General features: G+C 39.3%; 1 protein-coding gene across 10 annotated transcripts in view; it reads left to right on the forward strand.

Moving 5' to 3' along the window:
- The window catches only part of MAPKAP1 (MAPK associated protein 1), a 236,155-nt gene that overhangs the window by 34,671 nt on the left and 181,716 nt on the right, over positions 1-19,768 (forward strand). For all 10 annotated transcript variants that reach the window (XM_087869371.1, XM_045790933.2, XM_087869372.1 and 7 more), the window contains one exon: positions 8,936-9,084. In XM_087869371.1, the coding sequence (XP_087725497.1) occupies positions 8,936-9,084 (149 nt within the window). The remainder of the gene's footprint in view (positions 1-8,935; positions 9,085-19,768) is intronic.

Raw genomic sequence — 19,768 nt, forward strand, 5'->3', positions numbered from 1 at the left:
TCTGTGCTAAGTGCTTGGGGAATACATGATTCCTGCCCTCAAGAAGTTTGAAGTCTAGTGAGAAGCAGCAGCTAGTTACACATGAAGTTAAATAGTAACTCAAAAACAATGTAGTGTGTATCAATTATTTATGAATATTCCTGAAGTTTTCTTTATGTAACTTCTAGTATTGGTTTCTTAAAACAGCAGTTCCCAGATACAGTGACTGTGTAAAAATCAGAAATGCATCCAAAATGCATGTTTTAATGGCTTCCATATAAATTTCTAGCCCTACCTGTGGAATTCCTAATTTGAAAGATAGAGATCAGGGTCCTTAAATCTATATTTTTCAGAAGCTCCCTGGGTGATTATTTTGAGTATCCAGTGCTGGGGATCACGGGCATATGAGTATGCCAGCCCCTAAGTTTGCTGCCTCTTTGTGCAAATCCAGCAACTTAGCTGTCAATATTTTTGTATTATATGTGAGAAAACTGGAACCCAGAGGCTAAGTAACTTTTTCAAGTTACTTACTTACAAATAGTAAGTGGCGAAGCCAGAATTCTCCTGGCCAGTCCTACACCAGAGACTGTGGTCTTTCTACTTTCTCCCATTTCCCCATACTGTTGGCAGAAGGGAGCTGCTCCTGGAGTTTTGGGTATTGAGGAGGCTTTGTGTTCCCTTGTTCCTTTCGTCCTCTGTGTCCCCGATGGCTAGGGTTCAGGAAGGTTGCCAAGACCTCTATATTAAAAGAAAATTTCATTATAGGAAATCCGAAAGAAAATATAAAAATGAAAAAAGCTACCAATATTCTTACATTCAGAGGAACTGCTGTTGTTAACATTTTGATGTATTTTTTCTAGAATCTATTTATATAGGTATATATATTTTAAATATTCTAAACATACCTCTTATGATCTTTTTTGTATGTACAAATAGTGCATAAATGCAACGTCTTATCTCCATATTGTTCCTGCACTTTTACATTTCGTACTAAGGTTATTTCCAGATGTTTTGTATTTTGTGCTATCCTTAATTAGCATCTTCTTCCCCGTAACTTTCTTACTGCTCTTGTGAAGAAATCTATTGTCTTTATATATCTGTTTTGTATCCAGCAACTCACTGAATCCTTATTAGTTCTAATATGCATTCCCATCTTCCTGAATGCTATCGTATGTGCTTTCTCATAAGCCTGATGATAATTAAATTTCTAGGCTATTGTTTTTTCAGTTTTCTGTTTTTTGGGGACTTCCAACTGTTTATATTGGTTAGAACGCTTCAGCTGCAAATGACATAGAGCAAGTGAAGTTGAAGAGCAGCTTGAAGTTGAGCAGCTCAAGAAGTACAGCTGTGCCGTATGAATGGCTTGGAACCAGGAGGAAAGGCTCTCATTACCAGCCCCCATCTCATTTCTGCTTGTTTGTGCCCATTTGCTCTCTCCTTCCTCCCTCTCTTCTGCCTCCCTATCCCCGAAGCTATTTTTTCTACTTCTCTTCCGTAGTTAATCATTTAACATGTTTTTATTTAGCTCCTATAATATGCAAGGACAGCTAGGCCCTTGTAGGCCTAGCAGATACAGTAATGAACAAGACAAAGTCCCTGCCCTCATGGGTCTTGTGGGGGAGATGGACAGTAAACAAACCCAGTATTGTCAGAATGGATTAAGTGGCAAAGCAAAAAAATATATTCAGGTAAGGGGGATAAGGAATGCTAGGTAGGGAATTTTGCTATTTTATATATGGTGATCAGGGAAGGCCTCATTGGGAAGGTGATTCTTGAGCAGAGTTCCGAAGGAATGAGCCAGGCAAATACTGGAAAATGGGTGTCCAAAGATGAAGGAGAGTGAGTGCGAAGGTTCTCTGACACAAGTGTGCCTGATGTATCCAAAGAATAGCAAGGAAGGATGCTTATTGACTCGACTAGAAAAGGGGAATAGTGGGCTCAGGGAGGTGGTGAGAGAGCTGATCATGGAGGATCTTGTAAGGAACTTAATTTTTACTCTGGGTAAGGTGATTTGATCTGAGTAGGGATGTGATTGATAAATTTACTCCCCCCGCCCCTGATTTAAATTTAAACAATTTTATTGTGGAAAATTTCAAACATATACAGAAACAGAGAGAATGGTATAATGAACCTCTGTATACCTATCACCCAGCTTCAGCAGTTATCAACATATGGCCAGTCTTGTGTCTTTTCTCCATTTGCCTCCCGTTCCCTCCAGATCTTCTTTTTAAGATTTTATTTATTTATTTAGAGCACACTCAACACGGGGTGGGCAGAGGGAGAGGGAGAGGTAGAATCTCAGGCAGGCTCCGAGCTGAGCTCAGAGCCCGACTTTGGGGCTCTATCCCATGACTCCAAGATCACGACCTGAGCTGAAATCAAAAGTCTGATGCTTAACCGACTGAGCCACCCAGGCATCCCCGCCAGATTAATTTTAAGCAAATCCCAGCTATAGTATACTTTCATACCTAAATACTTGTGTATTTTTTAATGTATAAGAAAACTACTACTACTCTCCAAACTACTACTATTCTCCAAAAACTTCGCAGAAATTCTTTGATATTAACAAATATTTCCCTGATTGTCTCAAATGTTCCTTTTTCTTTTGCCAGTTTGTTTGTTCAGGTCTAGATCTAAGGTCCACACACATTTGGTTGACATGTTCCATTTCCTTTTTAATCTATAGATTCTCCTTTACTTTTTTTCTTTGTAATTTATTCAAGGAACTGGGTCCTTTGTCCTATTGAATTTCCTACATTCTGGATTGTGCTAGTTGTATCTCTGTGGTCTCATTTAATATGTTTCTTTGCCCTCTTTATTTCCTGTAAACAGGGAATTGGATCTAAAACTTGCTAAGATTTGAAGTTTGATTTTTTGATAAGAATATTTTGTATATGCTGATCTATACTTCATATTGCATCATATTGGGAAATACGGAATGACTTCTTGTCTTTTTTGTGATGTTTGGATTGATGGTAGAATTAGGTGTTGTTCACCCATTATTAAGTTACTCCCAGCAGCTTTTCTTTTAATGGTTTTAGTGGTCATTGATGGGCTTTACCTAGATGAATTATTTCATTAGGAGTTGCAAAATAGTGATTCTAATTTTATTGGTCTTCTGGGGCGCCTGAGTAGTGCAGTTGTTAAGCGTCTGCCTTCGGCTCAGGGCATGATCCCAGCGTTCCAGGATCGAGTCCCACATCGGGCTCCTCCGCTGGGAGCCTGCTTCTTCCTCTCTCACTCCCCTGCTGTGTTCCCTCTCTCGCTGGCTGTCTCTCTGTCACATAAATAAATAAAATCTTAAAAAAATAATTTTATTGGTCTTCATATAAAGAACAACTTTTCCTAATCTATTATTTGGTTATTCTCAGATACAGTCCCTACAAGAAAGTCAGGATAAATGTTTGATTCTTACATATTTCCTTCTCCATATCTGGCCAGAATTGGCCATTTGTTTAGAGAGTCTTGGTTCTCTTTTAGTGATAAATGGCGTTGAAAGACCAAAACTTGAACTCAAGAGGTGCTCACTGGACTGGTTTTTTCCTTATAGGCCTTTCAGGGGGTAGAGCTCAGAAAAAGATAAATTTAAGAGCAAATACATTGTGAGTTAATGCTGTTAATTCCTATTTGAATTTAGGATTATAGAGTGTTTACTTTGATTTTATGTTTATGTATCTTTTCTCTTATGCTGAAAATCTTTGTTCCACAATAGAAATATCACCATCATTACTAACACTGTGATTACTAAAAAAAGTTTAAGATTTTTTTTTTTTGCCCTTTGATATGTTCCATTAGGGAATGTACAGTCAAATTGCTGTGTGATAAAGTTACTTAAAATAATTTCTCTCTTTGTAGTTAAAATGCCAACTCAATATTACACTTAGGTTCGTTCATTTCATTTTGCTTTTATTTTTAGATTGTACTTCTAATTTTCTTTAATAACTAACTATATAAAACATTTATATGGTTCCAAAGTTGAATACATAAAACAAGGTAAAATCAGAGAAATCTAGTTTAAATTCCTGTCTCTTCTACTCTTCTTATAATCTATTTATTTATTTTATTTTATATATTTTTCTTTTTTCTTTTCTTTTTTTTTTTTGGAGAGAGAGAAAGGAGGGGTGGGGGGCAAAGGGGGAGAGAGAATTTTAAGCAAACTCCACGCCCAGCACAGAGCCTGACGTGGGGCTCCATCTTAGAATCCTGAGATCATGACCTGAGCCTAAGTCAAGTGTCAGACGTTGAACTGAATGAGTCACCCAGGTCCCCTAGGTAGTCAATTTGAAAAAGCTTTTGGTTTTTCTGTCCACTTAAATCTCTATGTAAGCATACTTATATTTTATATTTAATTTATATTCATATACCCCTCTTTTTTAGGTTACAGGTAGCATATTGTAGGGGCGCCTGGGTGGGTTAGTCGGTTAAGCTCCTGCCTTTGGCTCAGGTCATGATCTCTGGGTCCTCTGTGGGGCTCCCTGCTCAGTGGGGAGTCTGCTTCTCCTTCTCCCTCTTCTCCTCCCCCCTGCTTGTGCACACCTGCGCGTGCGCTCTCTCTCTCAAATAAATAAAATCTTTTTAAAAAAAGATAGCATACTATACACACTATTTTATGCAAAACTTTTTTTCACTTAGCAACACATTCTGGGAATTACTCTGGTGAATATAGAGATAGGCTTCGTTCCCTTTTACAGCTGCTTCATAGTACGCCATGATATGGATGTGCCATAGTTTAGCCAACCAGTCTCCTGTTGAAGAACATTTCATTGTTTTCAGGCTTTTGCTGTTGCAGATGGTACTGCAGTGAATAGCCTAATGCATGTGTTTTGTCTTACATTTTGTTTGTTTTCCCCAGTGTTTCTAAGAATCCTAGAAGTGGTATTGTTGGGTCAAAGTGTACATATGTGATTTCCCTTGATATTGACAAATTCCCCTCCATAAGTGTTTTTCTATTTTGCATTCCTCTAATAATGTACAGAGTGTTATTGCCCCATAGCCATAAATTTTTAGATTTTGCCAACCTCATAGATGTGGAATGGGATCTCGGCATAGTTTTAATTTGCATATCCCTTATTATAAATGTTGTTGAGCATCTTTCCATTTGTTAAGAGCCATTGGAATATCTTTTTCTGTGGACATTTCATATTTTTTGTCCATTTTTCCATAGAGTTGTTGTTCAGTGTCTTCTCTACTTTTAGAATCTTTATATAGTAGGACTAATAACCTTTCTTCTTTGCCAGTTTATCATTTTTCTTTTTACTTGGCTAATTTTTTCCCCACACAAAAACGCTTTTATTTTATGTGTTCAGATTGATCAGTTTTCTTCTTATTGTGATGTTTATAACATTTCATTTTATTTATTTATTTTTAAGATTTTATTTATTTATTTGAGAGAGAGAGAGTGTGCGAGCACAAGCCAGGGGAGAGGCAGAGGGAGAAGCAGACTTCCCACTGAGTAGGGAGCCCAATGCGGGGTTCGATCCCAGGACCCTGGGATCATGACCTGAGCCAAAGGCAGACGCTTAACATCTGAGCCACCCAGGTGCCCCATATAACTTAACATTTTAAAAGACTCCTGTTGGCTGCTACGTTGAGAAGAGACTGGCAGGAGTAGGCCTGGCAGAGACAAGGGCAGAAACAAGATCAGTTTGAAGGTGGTGGTAGTAATCCAGTGTTGGTAGCTGTGGAAGCAGTTCTGATTATATTCTGAAATTTTTGTTGTTGGATAGGATGTTGGGTGTGAGAGAAAGAGAAGAGTGGAGATGACTGCCAAGTTTTTGGTCTAACATGATTCAGTTGCCATTAAGTAAGAAGAAGAGGCCTGTGGGAGGGACAGATTTGGGGGAAGATAAAAAGAGTTTGGTTATGGACATGTAAACTTTGAGACACCTATTGGACGTCCAAGTGGAGGTATCAAATAGAAAGTTGAATATGTGAGTCTAATTTTAGGGCGTGTTTAGGTCTATGAAAAATCATTTGGGAGCTATTAGCATGTAGAGGATATTTATTTAGGTTTTCCCTTTTTATTTTTTATTGAGGTATGCTTTCTATATTCTGAAATGTACAGATATTAAGTGTGTAGTTCAATGACTTGTGACAAACATATACACCTGTGTAATCCCAATCAAGTATAGAGCATTTGTGTATGCCAGAAAGTTCCCTCGTGCCTCTTTCTAGTCAGACTACTGCCAGAGGCAGCTGTTGTTCTGATTTATATTACCACAACTTAGTTTCTTCTCAAGTTGATAATATGTAAAACAGAAGGCTGGATGAAATCACCAAGGGTGTGACTGTAGATTGAGAAAAGAAAAGGTCCAAATACTATGACTTGGGGAATGCCAAAGATTTGAGGAGAAAATGAGGAATTGGCAAGGAAATTAAGAAAGAGTAACCTGAAAGATAGCATGAGAACCAGATAGAATGGAGTCCTGGAAACCAAGTGAAAAAGCTATGTCAAAAAAGAGTGAGTGATGAACTGTTGGAAATGCTGTCACAAGGTCTTGAAAGATGAGGATTCAAAATTTACCAATAGATTTAGCAACAAGGGGATCATTGGTGACCTCAAAAACTGCTTTTGTGGAGTGGTGGGACCCGAGGGCTTCATTGGAGTGGATTTGAGGGAATGGGAGGAGAGGAACTGGTAGCAAGAACGTAGTCATTTTCAGGAGCAGAAAAATGGTGTAGTAACTGGAAGGGAGTATAGGATCAAAGGAGGGTTTATATTGATTGATTGATTGATTGAGAAAGATTTCTTTATTTGAGAGAGAGTGCCTTCACACAAGCAGGGGGAGAGGCAGAGAGAGAGGGAGAGAGAATCCTCAAGCAGACTTCCCGCCAGCGCAGAGCCCAACATGGGGCTCAGTCCCAGGACCCCGAGATCATGACCTGAGCCCACACCACGAGTCAGATGCTCAACCAACTGAGCCACCCAGGTGCCCCTCCGCCTTTTTTTTTTTTTTTTTTAATGAGCAGCATTTCAGTATCTTTGTGTGCTCATGCAACTAATCCAGTAAGAGGGAATGCTGAAAATGGGAGAGAATTGCTGGAGTGACAGACACCCTTGAGTCAGCAGGAAGTCAGCCCCTGAGTGCACAAAGGAGGGGCTGGCCTGAGGTAGGGGCCTAGGCAGTTCGTCCACAGTAGTAGGAGAGAAGGCCGGTAGAGGTGCAGGTGAGAACATGCAAAAGGTCTCTTGGTTGTTTCTATTTTTCTGTGACATAGGATGAAGGAAAGAAGGAAGGGAGGGAGGGAGGGAGGGGAGGTGGGGGGAGGGAAGGGGAGGGTGTAAGAAATGTCAGAAGTCGAGGAAAGAGGTCTAAGTTTGAACTGGTCTGAGAATGGAATTATTCATATACATTCATCACTTCATTCCCAGCCTTACTGATAACAGTTGTGTAACTTTGGTAAGTTAATTATATTTGCTACACCTCAGTTTGTTCATGGAGTGAGGAGTAACCCAGCTCTTAAGACCTTTGTGAGGACAAGTTGAGAAAACACCTAGCATTGTTCCCGACCCATAGTAGGTATTTAATAAAGGGTTATTCCTTTCCAAAGTGTAACAGTAAAACTGTTACAAGATTATGTGCAGAATAATACTTGTAATACTTAAAAATATTAAAAAATACCATGTAATCGAAAACTTTTTCAAATGTGCATTTAACATCGGTTGAGTTTATATATTCAGATTAGGAAACTGGATAGTCAGGAGCCACATTTTAAACAAGAATTAGATCCTTTTCTCCTGGTTTGCCACTTACATTTATAGGGACTCATTGGATTATTTGTCCCACTAGTTTGTTGAAAAGATGGTTTTAGTTACATTTTTTAAAAGTTCTAAGTCACTATTTCAGAGTTCTGTTTGATCTAAGTTCAGTTTGGCAGTGCTCAAGAATGGAATGGGGTTGAACCTATTGCAGATTTTAAGATCTAGAATTGATTGATTTTAAAATTTAAGTATGGAAAATTTCTAATATTTACAAAAATGAAAAGTGTAATAAATCTCCATGTGCTTATCTAGCTACCACTTTAAATGATATTCAGATTAATATGGACACTTAAATGATCTTTGAGAAGATATGGAACTAACTTGCCTTGATTCACTAATGAGTGAGAGCTAAAGTTTCTAATTTAATAATAATTTAATTTGGATTCCTTCAATCATTATTTTATTCATTGATTCATGCAACAAAATTTATTGAGGGTCAGTTTTGTTCATTAGTGCCTAATGGCTAAGAGCCTTGCCTGATTGCAAATCTCAGCTCTGCTACTTGCTAGCTGTGTTGCCTAAGGCTAATCAAAGTATTCTAAGCTTCAGTTTCCACATTGACAAAATTAAGATAATGCTAGTATCTACTGCATAGGCTTGTTATGAGGGGTAATTCAGATACATGGGCTTGCTCACTAATTGTTAACTGCTGATATTATAAATATCCTTTCTCCTTTTCCTCCTCCTCATCTTTGTCTTCCAGATTTTTTGCTGGGTGTCATTGGAGAGTATGAGAGGATTAAGATGTAGACCTTCACCTTGAAGAACTAGAATTCCAAAGTCCCACAGTATTAGAGCCAGGAGAGATTTTCAAGATTATCTAGTTCGGCAAGGCCAGAGAGCTTTAGTGAATTGTCCAGTATCACACATCTCTTAGTGGCAAAGCCAGGCCAAAGCTCAGGTCTTTTAGCTGTGAATGCTCTTGTTACAGAATGGCTGCTCTGTTGGTTTGACTGTGCCCCACTCCTTAAGCCCCAGTCCTTCTAAATTGACAATCCTGCCCTGTTTTTCAGGACTCTCTGCATTTTCAATGCACAAACATCGAAGTATATGTGAGGCTTTTGCACGTATCAGACCTGAATATGCCCTGGACACTCTGTCCTTAAGATTCCAAGGAAGACTTGCTAGGGAAGGTGGACAACCTGTCTGTCTGTGTAATCACAAAGATGTTTTTACTTTCCTCTTTTATCACAGCCCAGGAGTTAAAGTCACTGTTTGAAAAAAAGTCCCTCAAAGAGAAACCTCCAAGTTCTGGAAAGCAGTCAATATTATCCGTACGACTAGAGCAGTGCCCTCTGCAGCTGAATAACCCGTTTAACGAGTATTCCAAGTTTGATGGCAAGGTAAGTAAAAATAAAACTTTATCTTTTTAAAAAAAAACCTCTGTTGAGTGGAATTGTTTTTGTCAGTATTATTATTATTAGATTTAGGGTTTCAAAAACGACTCAAAGTAATTACAGAATGTCATTCACATCTTCATGACCGAGGACATAAAAAGGTCTGAATTTGGGCTTAATACTGTTTCCTCAGCAGTATGTTTGGGGGATTAAAACAAAAACAGTCTTGAGATATTTGTATTTGTGTTTTTTTCCCCCTGTTCCATCTTCCAAGTATACTTGAGGGTTAATCAAGGCCCGATAGTGTTGGGAGAGCTCTGAAAGTGGTTCTGGGAGGCAGTTTGCATTGTTTTGGTCTGATTCTTTATTAAAACTGTAGAAATTGTTGAGGTTAGAGCTTCATTTCAGAATTCTAGGCTGTTGTTTTTATGTCTGTATTTCACTGTAGGGAATCTTGTTTTGACACTCGTTATGCGGGACGACTTTAGTTTTTTCTGTTTGTTCTAATAATTTGCAGTTTAAAAATTAAACATGTCTATTTTCCTCTTAGAAAAATGGCTACTATTTTAGGCAGAGTATATAGTTCCAATTGCAGCACCCTCTCTCCCCACATTCCCTGCCTTCTGTGTCTCTGCGCGGAGCTGAGCTGGTCTTCTTTCAGGAGACAGTAGCAGTTGATTTTTATATTTATTGCCATTATATTTGCTGTCTGGCAGTGACTTGGGGGTGCTGAGTGATAGCGTGTTGCCTGGAGGGGTTGTATACAATTTGTCTTATTTTAACACCACTGCAATTAATAAACATACAGGTTCTTTGCTTGTGTTTGCATTTTTTCATATTCAACTTCTGGTTATGTGCTGGTTCTGTCAGTTGTCATCTTTGAGCAAGGAGATGTTTTCTCTTGGAAACACTTTTACCTCATAAGGTTCAGCATGTTTCCGTATGTTTAAGGAAGCATATATGGCCGTGGGCAAGTGAGGTTAGTGATGTTGGTGGTAAAGGAGAGCCAACTAGAAACAAAATGTGTAAGTTATGTAAAGATACTAATATGCTCAGGAGTTGCCTCCAAAAAAATCTGAAAGGACTTTTAGTAAATGAGAGATTGTATTGCTGTAAAGCTTCTCTTTAGCTTGCCCCTGCCATGACTCCTGTTTCTTCTTGTGGAATGTAGCAAAGAGAAGGAAGGATCCCCCTAGGGGACAGGAATATCAGTCTCTGGAAAATGGAGAGTTAGACTGTAGGATTTTTTTTTTAAATACTATAGTTGATTCATTTAGATATGTATGTGAATGTTATTATTGGAATTAGGTTACGTGGCTGGAATTTATTTGCTTCCGTTGTCTGATACCATCTCATTGTTTGAGGACATAATTGCTGGAATAATTACTATGTAAAAATACTTTGATGCCAACAAAATAGCACAGATCTTTTAAAATATTATGTCCTAGAATTCTTATTATACCATCAGATTTCATTTTATAAATTACTTAGCTTTGGATTTGACAGAAAGTTGTAAGGTGTCCTTGGTATATATCTAACTTTCGAAGTGCCTGGGAGAAATTAAAAAAAAAAATGTGAAGAAGCCATTCTCTCGGTCACAAAGGAATTATTTTTGCTAGATGTGTTTACACTTAAGGCTCTCCATGCTTTTGTCGTATCAAATCTATTTGTAATCAGCAAAGGATATGTGCATGAAGCAGTCACCGTTACACTTTGATTAAGAAAGATTTATATATCGATAAGTCTATCCCATGATGTGATGCTATTTTATTATTATCCTCCATATTACAAATGCTAAAATACAATTAAACTCTTGTTCTCATCTATTATTTAATATTGATGCGTTTGGCAGATATGTAATGAAAGTGGCTAATATTTGAAGGATATTGTACTGTACATATTAAATTAGTCTTTCTTTATCTTTGTGAAATGCATCAATATGATATTCAATGACATCTCAATGATTAATAGAGAATTATACTTGAGTCAAGCCTTTTTGTAACCTAGAAATTAAAATGACTATTCAAATAACACCTCAAAATGATCAAATTAGCATTTTGTGATTGCATAATAATGGGATTGTAGTAGTTATAACAGCACCATGGCTGCCTCTAGAGTTAAGATCATGTCAACCCCTTGATAATAAAGCCTTTTCTGTGAGAGTCGACTTTAATAATTTCCAGATTGATTCTTCCCATAAATCATTTGACGTTCAGCACTAAATTTTTGTTACTCTTGTAACTTAAAATTATTTTATTTTTATTCAGCTCGTATTTAAGAAGTGAAATGAGTGTCCTGTTTTAATGATTCACCATCTTGTCATTGAACTCCATGCTTTTTGCCTCAAATATAAGGGTTTTTCATGGACTTTGATAGGCCCATTTTTTTTTCCTGCAAAGGTTTGTTAAAGCCACTAAAATATGTACAGTTTTTTTTCCCTTACAAATATTCACAATGCTTTTCTTGGGAATAACGCTTGCCTTATTTACATAATTAACTGAGTTGCTTAGGTCTCTTGGGCAAATGGTACATAATTGGGGAGAGAAGGGGACAGAGAAGAGTTTGGGGTCTAATTAAATATGCTAAAAAACTACTTAATTATGTATTTCCTTAAGAGACTGCCTGCTGTGAAATCCTCCTTAAGAATAAACTAGCCTTAGATTTTAAAAAAGGATTTTGTTTTTGGTGTGGCTTTACAATTACATTGTAGGTGAGCCAGGATGGCTAGTGTCTGTAATGGTTTGTGCAAACTGGATTGTTGTTGGTTTTAGTGATTCTGAGGGTGAGCATCTTTTAGCTATTGTGCTAAATTAAAACGAATACTTTCAAATAATTTGTGGTTCCTGTAGCAGGTTAATAATTTCATTTTTAAAAGTTGTGATTGATTAATAATTTCTTAGAGGCATACAGTTGAGAGAGAAAGGCTGTGCTTAGGCATGTGCTTTGTTGTGATTTTAAAATTTTTTTGGATCTGGTTTATTATTATGTTTACATTATCTCTTTTGGAAATTGGCGATGCTATCTGTGACCTGTTTTAGATTCATTGATCATTAGTAACTCTGTTTACTGATCATTTGAAAAAAGTCCAAAATAGATTGCAAGTGGTTTTAGGGAATGCTTGGTCGCCCAAGGCAAAACTAGGCTCGGCCATCTGCCTGCATTTTTGGGGCTTGTTGAAAACAGGGCCTCAAATAGCCTAATTAACAAAATCTCTGTTCTAAAGATTGAGATAATCAGAAAACTTCTTGTGACAGTCCTGATTTCACCATATGTGGGATATGTTGGGTGTGACAAGGAGTTGCTTTGAGGTGATGACGGAGTGGGCTCTACTGGTAAGTGAACACTCACTCAGCACTTATTTAAGTATCCCCAGATATGTGGATTTCTGCCCTTTCTACCTGTTTCAAATGAGGTCATGTTTTTGCAAGTATCTAACCCTTTCCATTCCATGCCTTATCACTTACTTGAGAAACTTTTGCTGGTACATCACCACTGTTCTGGTTAACTGAGTTTGCAAATACTATCATCGTTAGTAGACCGAATTTTATTTTATTTATTTATTTTAAAAAAGAGTTTATTTACTTGAGAGGGAGAGCAGGTAAGAGAGAGAGAGCATGGAGGGGGCAGAGGGAGAGGGAGAAGCGGACTCCCTTCTGAGCAGGGAGCCCAACTTGGGGCTCAATCCCAGGATCCTGGGATCATGTCCTGAGCCGAAGGCAGATGCTTAACTGACAACAGCCAGGAGCCCCTTATTTTATTTTTTTAAGTAGGCTCTGTGCCCAGCTTGGAGCCCAGTGCAGGGCTTGAACTCTCAACCCTGAGATCAAGACCTGAGCCAAGATCAAAAGTCAGCAGCTTAACCAACTGAGCCATCCAGACACCCCCATTAGAATTTTAAATACTCATTTCCTGTCAGTATATTTACTAACAAAGAAATGATATTGATTATCAGTTGTGACATCTCGGTCAGGTTTTCCATCTCTCCAAACCTCAGTTTCTTTACCTATTAAAGAAATGAGAGTTCCTTCCTCACAAGGTGGATGAGACCATCAAATAGGATAATAGTAGGATAGAGCACCTAGCACAGTGAGCAGCAGTGTAATTTACTTTGTAAGCAGTGTAGTTTACTTTGTGACCAGTTTTGTAGTAAGACCCGAGTTTGAATCCTCACTCTCTATCTCTTAACAGTGTGACCTCAGGCTAGTTGCTTAACCTCATGAAGCTCCAGTCCTCATATGTGCGTTGAGATGATGATAATGTATCTTTCTCATGAGGATTAACTGAGATAAGGTCTGTTTACCAAGACATGTAGCACATAATAGGAAGCACTGAACAAATATCCCACTTCTGCCCCTCTCTGTGAAGGATAAGGGCAAGTGATGCTGTCCCTTCTATGTACTTCATTAGATTATTGACAGGATTGAGAGAGAGGAAATGTGTTCTTGAAACCAGGAGTTTACAATAGCATCGTTAAACAAGATGTGCAGGAGACTGGGTGAAGGTCTATCTGAAGTCCAGTGAGTCCAATGAGGTTTTGTTCTTCAACTTTAAAAAGGAAGATGGAGTCAAGTAATTACTCCCCCCCCCCCTTTTTTTTTGGCTGTGATTTTTTTTTAAACATCATAGGAGAAGGTAGTTCAGTATTAGTCATTGTTTGACAGTTTACTAAAATTTTAAATATTTATTTGACTTAGCTAAATTCTACTCTAAATATAAGGAGAATGTTTGCCTTAACAAGTACTTAAAAAAGCAGAACCCGTTCTTGTTCATATAGACAACTGTGACTTTGATTGTGTTAACTTATTAGAAAGTAACCATTTCTCTGTTAGAAACTGTTTTAACCGAAGCTGCAGAGAGCATGGGGGAAGGGATAATTCATGAGTGCTAATTGCTTGGCTGTTAATTTTCATAAGTGTTGATAGAAGCAGTTCCTTAAATTAAACTTTGTTTAAAATGTATCAGGGGAAATATTCCACAATGTCGAGCCTGAAGTGAAAATTAATATGAATGCTGTGGCAATTAACACATACTGGTTAATAGCTTTTAGCAGCATTTTGGGATGATAGTCCTTAAATACATTTTTGCATGCTGCTCTTGTTTCAGCATTGTTCCAGTCTATGTCTGGATAATTATGAACAAATGTTTTCTACAATCATTGGCATTAAATAGCTCTCTTCAAAGAAAGTCACTTAAAACTTCGCAGAGAAGCATGAAGCCACTAAGAAATGTGGCAAACTCAGAAAAGGTCAGCGAATTGAAATTATGTTTAAAACATTTGCCTCGAGAGGAAAATGCTCCTCATGTGAACTTGGAATATTTGCTATTATAATGGGAATGGCCCCCTCTAATATGTTAAGCAACTTTAGTTCAAGGTCTCTTTCCAAAAAATTATAACCTGGATTTTATTACTGGTTATGTTTCTAGACAGCAGCTTTTGCTTAGGGCTGCCTAAGCTGAGGTGTGGTCTTGAGCCAAAGAGCCTTCTGGCTTTTGAGTTTTTCTTTCTTTTCTACCCCTCAAGTTGACCAGCCCCTACCCTTTCGATGAAAGTGCTCTGTGATTCACTTTCTTAGTGTCCATCCAGAGACAATCTAAGAGTGTTTTGAATTAGGGCATTTTGAATTAGATGCTATATGTCCCACTCTAACATTTGCTTCTTCTTTTTTTTTTTTTTAGGATTTTATTTATTTATTCGACAGAGATAGAGACAGCCAGCGAGAGAGGGAACACAAGCAGGGGGAGTGGGAGAGGAAGAAGCAGGCTCATAGCAGAGGAGCCCGATGTGGGGCTCGATCCCAGAACGCTGGGATCACGCCCTGAGCCGAAGGCAGGCGCTTAACCGCTGTGCCACCCAGGCGCCCCCATTTGCTTCTTTTTACGTACGTTTTTCTTTTTTTTATTTAAGATTTTATTTATTTATCTGAGAGAGAGAAAGGGAGAGAGAGAGAGCAAGAGAACACAAGGGGGAGCGACAGGCTCTCCGCTAAGCAGGGAGCCCGATGCGAGGCTTGATCCCAGGACCCCAGAATCATGACCTGAGCTGAAGGCATACACTTAACCCACTGAGCCACCCAGGAGCCCCTTTACATACCTTTTTAATAAAGGATAGTAAGTCCCAACATCATTTTACCATTTATTCTCTCAGCATCTTATCCATAACTGTATTTTGTTAGTTTTCTTTTTCACAGACCAGTTTTTATTAGTCTGTTCTATTTCTTTTTTTTTTTTTGTAAGATTTTGTTTATTTATTTGAGAAAGAGAGAGATAGGGAGAGAGCATGAGCAAGGGAGAGAGGGAGAAGTAGACTCCCTGCTGAGCAGGGAGCCTGATGTGGGGCTCAATCCCAGGACCCTGGGATCATAACCAGAGCCGAAAACAAATACTCAACCGACTGAGCCCTCCCAGGCACCCAGTCTGTTCTATTTCTAAAGGAAGATATTAGATATTCACTACCTCTTTACACATTATTGTATACTAATAGAAGTACCAAATTCATTATTTTAAAAGCATCTTTTTAAAAAAAAAAAAGATTTTATTTATTTATTTGACAGAGAGACAGCCAGCGAAAGAGGGAACACAAGCAGGGGGAGTGGGAGAGGAAGAAACAGGCTCTCAGCAGAGGAGCCTGATGTGGGGCTCGATCCCAGAACGCTGGGATCACGCCCTGAGCTGAAGGCAGACGCTTAACGACTGAGCCACCCAGGCACCCCTAAAAGCATCTTTTAATGAGATTATTTCCCCCTTACCATTGTATCAGTGCATTTCTCTTCCTTTTGCTTGACATTATACTAAAAATCCCAAGGAGAGACTTTAGGATTCTGTCTGGGTGGTATTCAAAATGAGTTAAACAGGAATCTTACAATGAAAGACAGTGTTTTTAGCATTCGACTCTGCAGTTAAATTCTGAAGACTGAGTTCTTAAAACTAGCTCCCTCCATTCCGAACTCTTTCTGTCCAGGCCTTGTTTCTGCCAGTCTTTAGGGGCTTCCTCTGATTGTGGAGTAATCTTCTAGAAATTCCTGTCAGAGGTAGAATTGACCATTGGTTTTAGAGGCTTTTCAAAGGAAGGCAGAATTTTGTGGTAGAAAGAACATATTTGTCAGGCTTGAATTAGAATTCCAGCTTTGCCATTTACTTGCTGGGTGTTATCAGGCAAATCACTTTACCTCTTTTTTTTTTTTTTTTTAAGATGTATTTATTTATAAAGAGAGGGAGAGAGCACAAGCAAGAGGGGCAGAGGGAGAGAGAATCCCAGGCAGACTCCACACTGAGTATGGAGCCCGACGTGGAGCTCTATCCAAGGACTCTGAGATCATAACCTGAGCCAAAACCAAGAGTTGGATGCCCAACTGATTGTGCCACCCAGGCGCCCCTCACTTTACCTCTTGGAGCCTGTTTTCATATGTACAAAATGAAGTTAATGCTATCTTTAAATGTTGGCGCAAGGATTTAATGAAAATGGGAAATGCATACATAACAAAGTGCCTGGTGCATGACCAGTGCTAAAGGGTTTATTAGTTTCCTTTCATTTTACCACAGTGCCATTCGTTTGCTTCATAGTTAGGGAGGGCCTACCAGGTACCAGACACTGGTAAATAGAATCTGGATTCAGTGGTGAGCAAAAACATAACCTGGTTTCTGACCTCATGCAACTTTTTCTCTTGACTGGAAGATAGATATTATGTATGAATGCAAAATTGCCATCATAGTATAATCACAACTAATTAATTACTAAGTACCAGGGAGAGGTAATTGGGGCCTTCTGAGCATTATCATAGGGGCATCTGACCTACTCTAAGGGGTCAGGGATGGTATCCCTGTGAAGGTGACTCCTGATCTGAGAGCTGAGGGATGAGTAAGAGCTAACTAGGTGGAGGAGGAGGAGAAAGGACGAACAGAGGGCCTGAGGCACGGGGCAGCTTGGCAGTTTTGAGGAACTAAAAGAAGGGTGTGTCACTGGGGACTCAAGGGTGAGGTACAGTGTGGTACCAGGTAAAGCTGCAGGGGCAGACCATATAGGTCTGGTGGAATTGTCCTCTTTAAGAGTATTGGCAGGCCTTTGACAAGTTTAAATGAGGAGGTAAGGTGAATCAGTTTGTGTTTTGAAAAGATCTGAAGGAAATACACCAGAGAAGGATTTGTGAGACCAGAGAGACCCATCAAGAAACTTTTTGCGGTGGTCCAGTTGGGAGAGATGGTAACTTGGGCTTACTTATTGGTGATGTAGAAGGAGTGGATGAATTCAAGAGATATTTAGTAAGTAAAAGTGGTAGGACTTGATGATAGATTACATGTTAAGGAATAGGGGAGAGAAGGGTTTCAAGGACGATATCCTGATCTGATTCTGGCCTGTAGGACTGATGGATGATGGTTCCATCCCTGAATTAGGAAGCACCAACAGGCACCTCGGTAGCTTAGTCGGTTAAGTGTCTGACTCTTGATCTCAACTCAGGTCTTGATCTCAGGGTCGTTAGTTCCAGCCCTATGTTGGGCTCCATGGGTATGGAGCCTACTTAAAAAGGGGGGGGGGACCGAAAGAGGGCCGACGATGAGGCAAGATGTTAACCTTCATGAGCTGGTTTGGGCCTGATGACTGCAGATCACAACTTCTTACCACATCCTTGAAGACACTACACAGTTTTGGTGGGGTGAGGGGTATGTGGCGTACCGTGTTTGTTTGGTTTGTATTCGGGGCATCTGAGGCAGGGGTCTCTGAGGTGAGAGTGGGCTGGGAGCCAGGAGCCTCTTCTTTGTTTCCACTTCACAGACAGCTTTGGAACTCTGGCTAAGGAATTGCTCTGGAAGTTGTTCACCTCTTCTCTGAAACAGGTTGTACTTTCAGATGCCCAACCCAGTTCACCAGGCTGTTAAGAGGAGAAAATGAGAGAGTAATTTTAGATGAGGCAGATGTCAGGTGTCATTTAAGAAAATATATTGGTTGTAATTCTTGGAGGTTAGAGGATTAAGAGGTAAAACATGGACATGTTTTTATTATAACAAGATTACTGTTGTAGTACTGTCTTCTTCCTAGCTAATTAATTACCAGATTAGTAGATGAAATCTGGTTGGAATGTATATCAAGCACTAAGGTTCCAGGAGAAACCTAGGAGACAGTCCTTGTAGGTGTGGTGAGGCTAGGCATGGTGGGATTTTATACTCAGTGACCTCATATGGGGCACGTTGCTCCGTATAATTTGCAGTGAAGACATTTCCTTGTCCTTCAAAGTACTAGGCCCTGATTTCACTGTCTTGAAGAGAACTATGCAGAGAAATCAAATGACAGCCTAGGATCGCTCAGCTGGGCATAGAATTTAAGTGTTCTTATTCTCAGAGATTTTTATTTTCATTCTTAATGCCATTCATATTTACAAAATGGAAACTCGAGTTCTAAAAAACCACGTGGTAGAAAGAACCCAGGTGTGGAATCAAAAGATGTGGGCTTTTGCCCTGGTCATGCCATGGGGCCTGAGACAAGTCACCTCCCACCTTCCACCTCAGTTTCTGCCTGTTTAGAATGAGGAACCTAGCTTGGATGACCTCTTGGATTCCTTTTGGCTTTAAGGTTCCATCGTTTTGTGATTGTGGAGGTGATTGACATCAGTGACATGTAAGTTATAAATGGGAAAACTTGAACTTTTGAAGTTTGATCTTTTACATGTATGTTGGTACTTTCCTCTTTTAATTGATCGTAACAAAGCTGTGATGTAGGGAGTGTTACCTCCATTTTACAGCTGAGGACACTGAGGCTCAGAAAGAGAAAGTGATGTGCTCAGGGATGCCCCACCAGTATGTGGCAGAGCGGGGGTCCAACTCCCTTTTCTTTATTCGAGTACCACAGCTGTTTTTCCTACACTCTTTTACAGCCATTGTTACGGAGGAAACAAAAAACACTTAATAATTGAAAAAATTTTAAATTTAAAAGCAAAAGGATTTTCCCTTTTCCAGTGCACTTGAAATCTGACAGACTGTTTTGGATCTTGTCAGTTGTGTCTGTTGGGTAAGTTACTGCATCTTGTAAGCCTCAATTTTCTTACATGTAAAAAAAGAGATGAGATACTGGGGCTGGGGAAAGGTGCAGTGCTTTATACGTAGATTGTAGTGTGTGTCCCACAAATGCTTTTTTATTTCCACTGCCCTTCCTGGTGTGCAGAGTGGATTCATTTGTCTATCCAGGCAAGAAATTATTACTAAGCATCTATACTGTACTGGTTCATTTCAAATGTTTATTACATACAGGCTCTGTGCTAGGCACTGATAAATAAGAACTAACTGCCCTGGAGGAATTTGAAGGTAAGAGTGGCCATATGGCCAACAAGTGGAGGAATCACACTTCACAGTCAGGGTTGTGCCCTGTGCTGGCGACTGTGACAGTGGTCCATGACATCAGGTGCATGAAGCAGATGAAGAGACCCATGGACAACTAACTGTCGAGTAAATGTGATGGGTAGTGTAGTAGAGACCGTGGGAGTGTGGAGGCACCAATGATGTTCATCTAGTTTTTTATCATAGGTGGGTTTGTCTGAACCTTGATTATACTAATTCCTAGACAGCAGAGACTTAACTTCGGTCACTCTTATTATGAAGCCCAGCATGGCACTCTCCACACATAAATGTGGAAGTTTTTTTAAATGGCAGTGATGAATTTCAAATGTCATTACTCTTTGAGGATTGCAACTACATGGCAGTATCA

This window comes from Ursus americanus, chromosome 18 (genome assembly GCF_024610735.1).
Source record: "Ursus americanus isolate L20-20 chromosome 18, mUrsAme1.1.p, whole genome shotgun sequence".
In the NCBI taxonomy this organism is placed as follows: Eukaryota; Metazoa; Chordata; class Mammalia; order Carnivora; family Ursidae; genus Ursus; species Ursus americanus.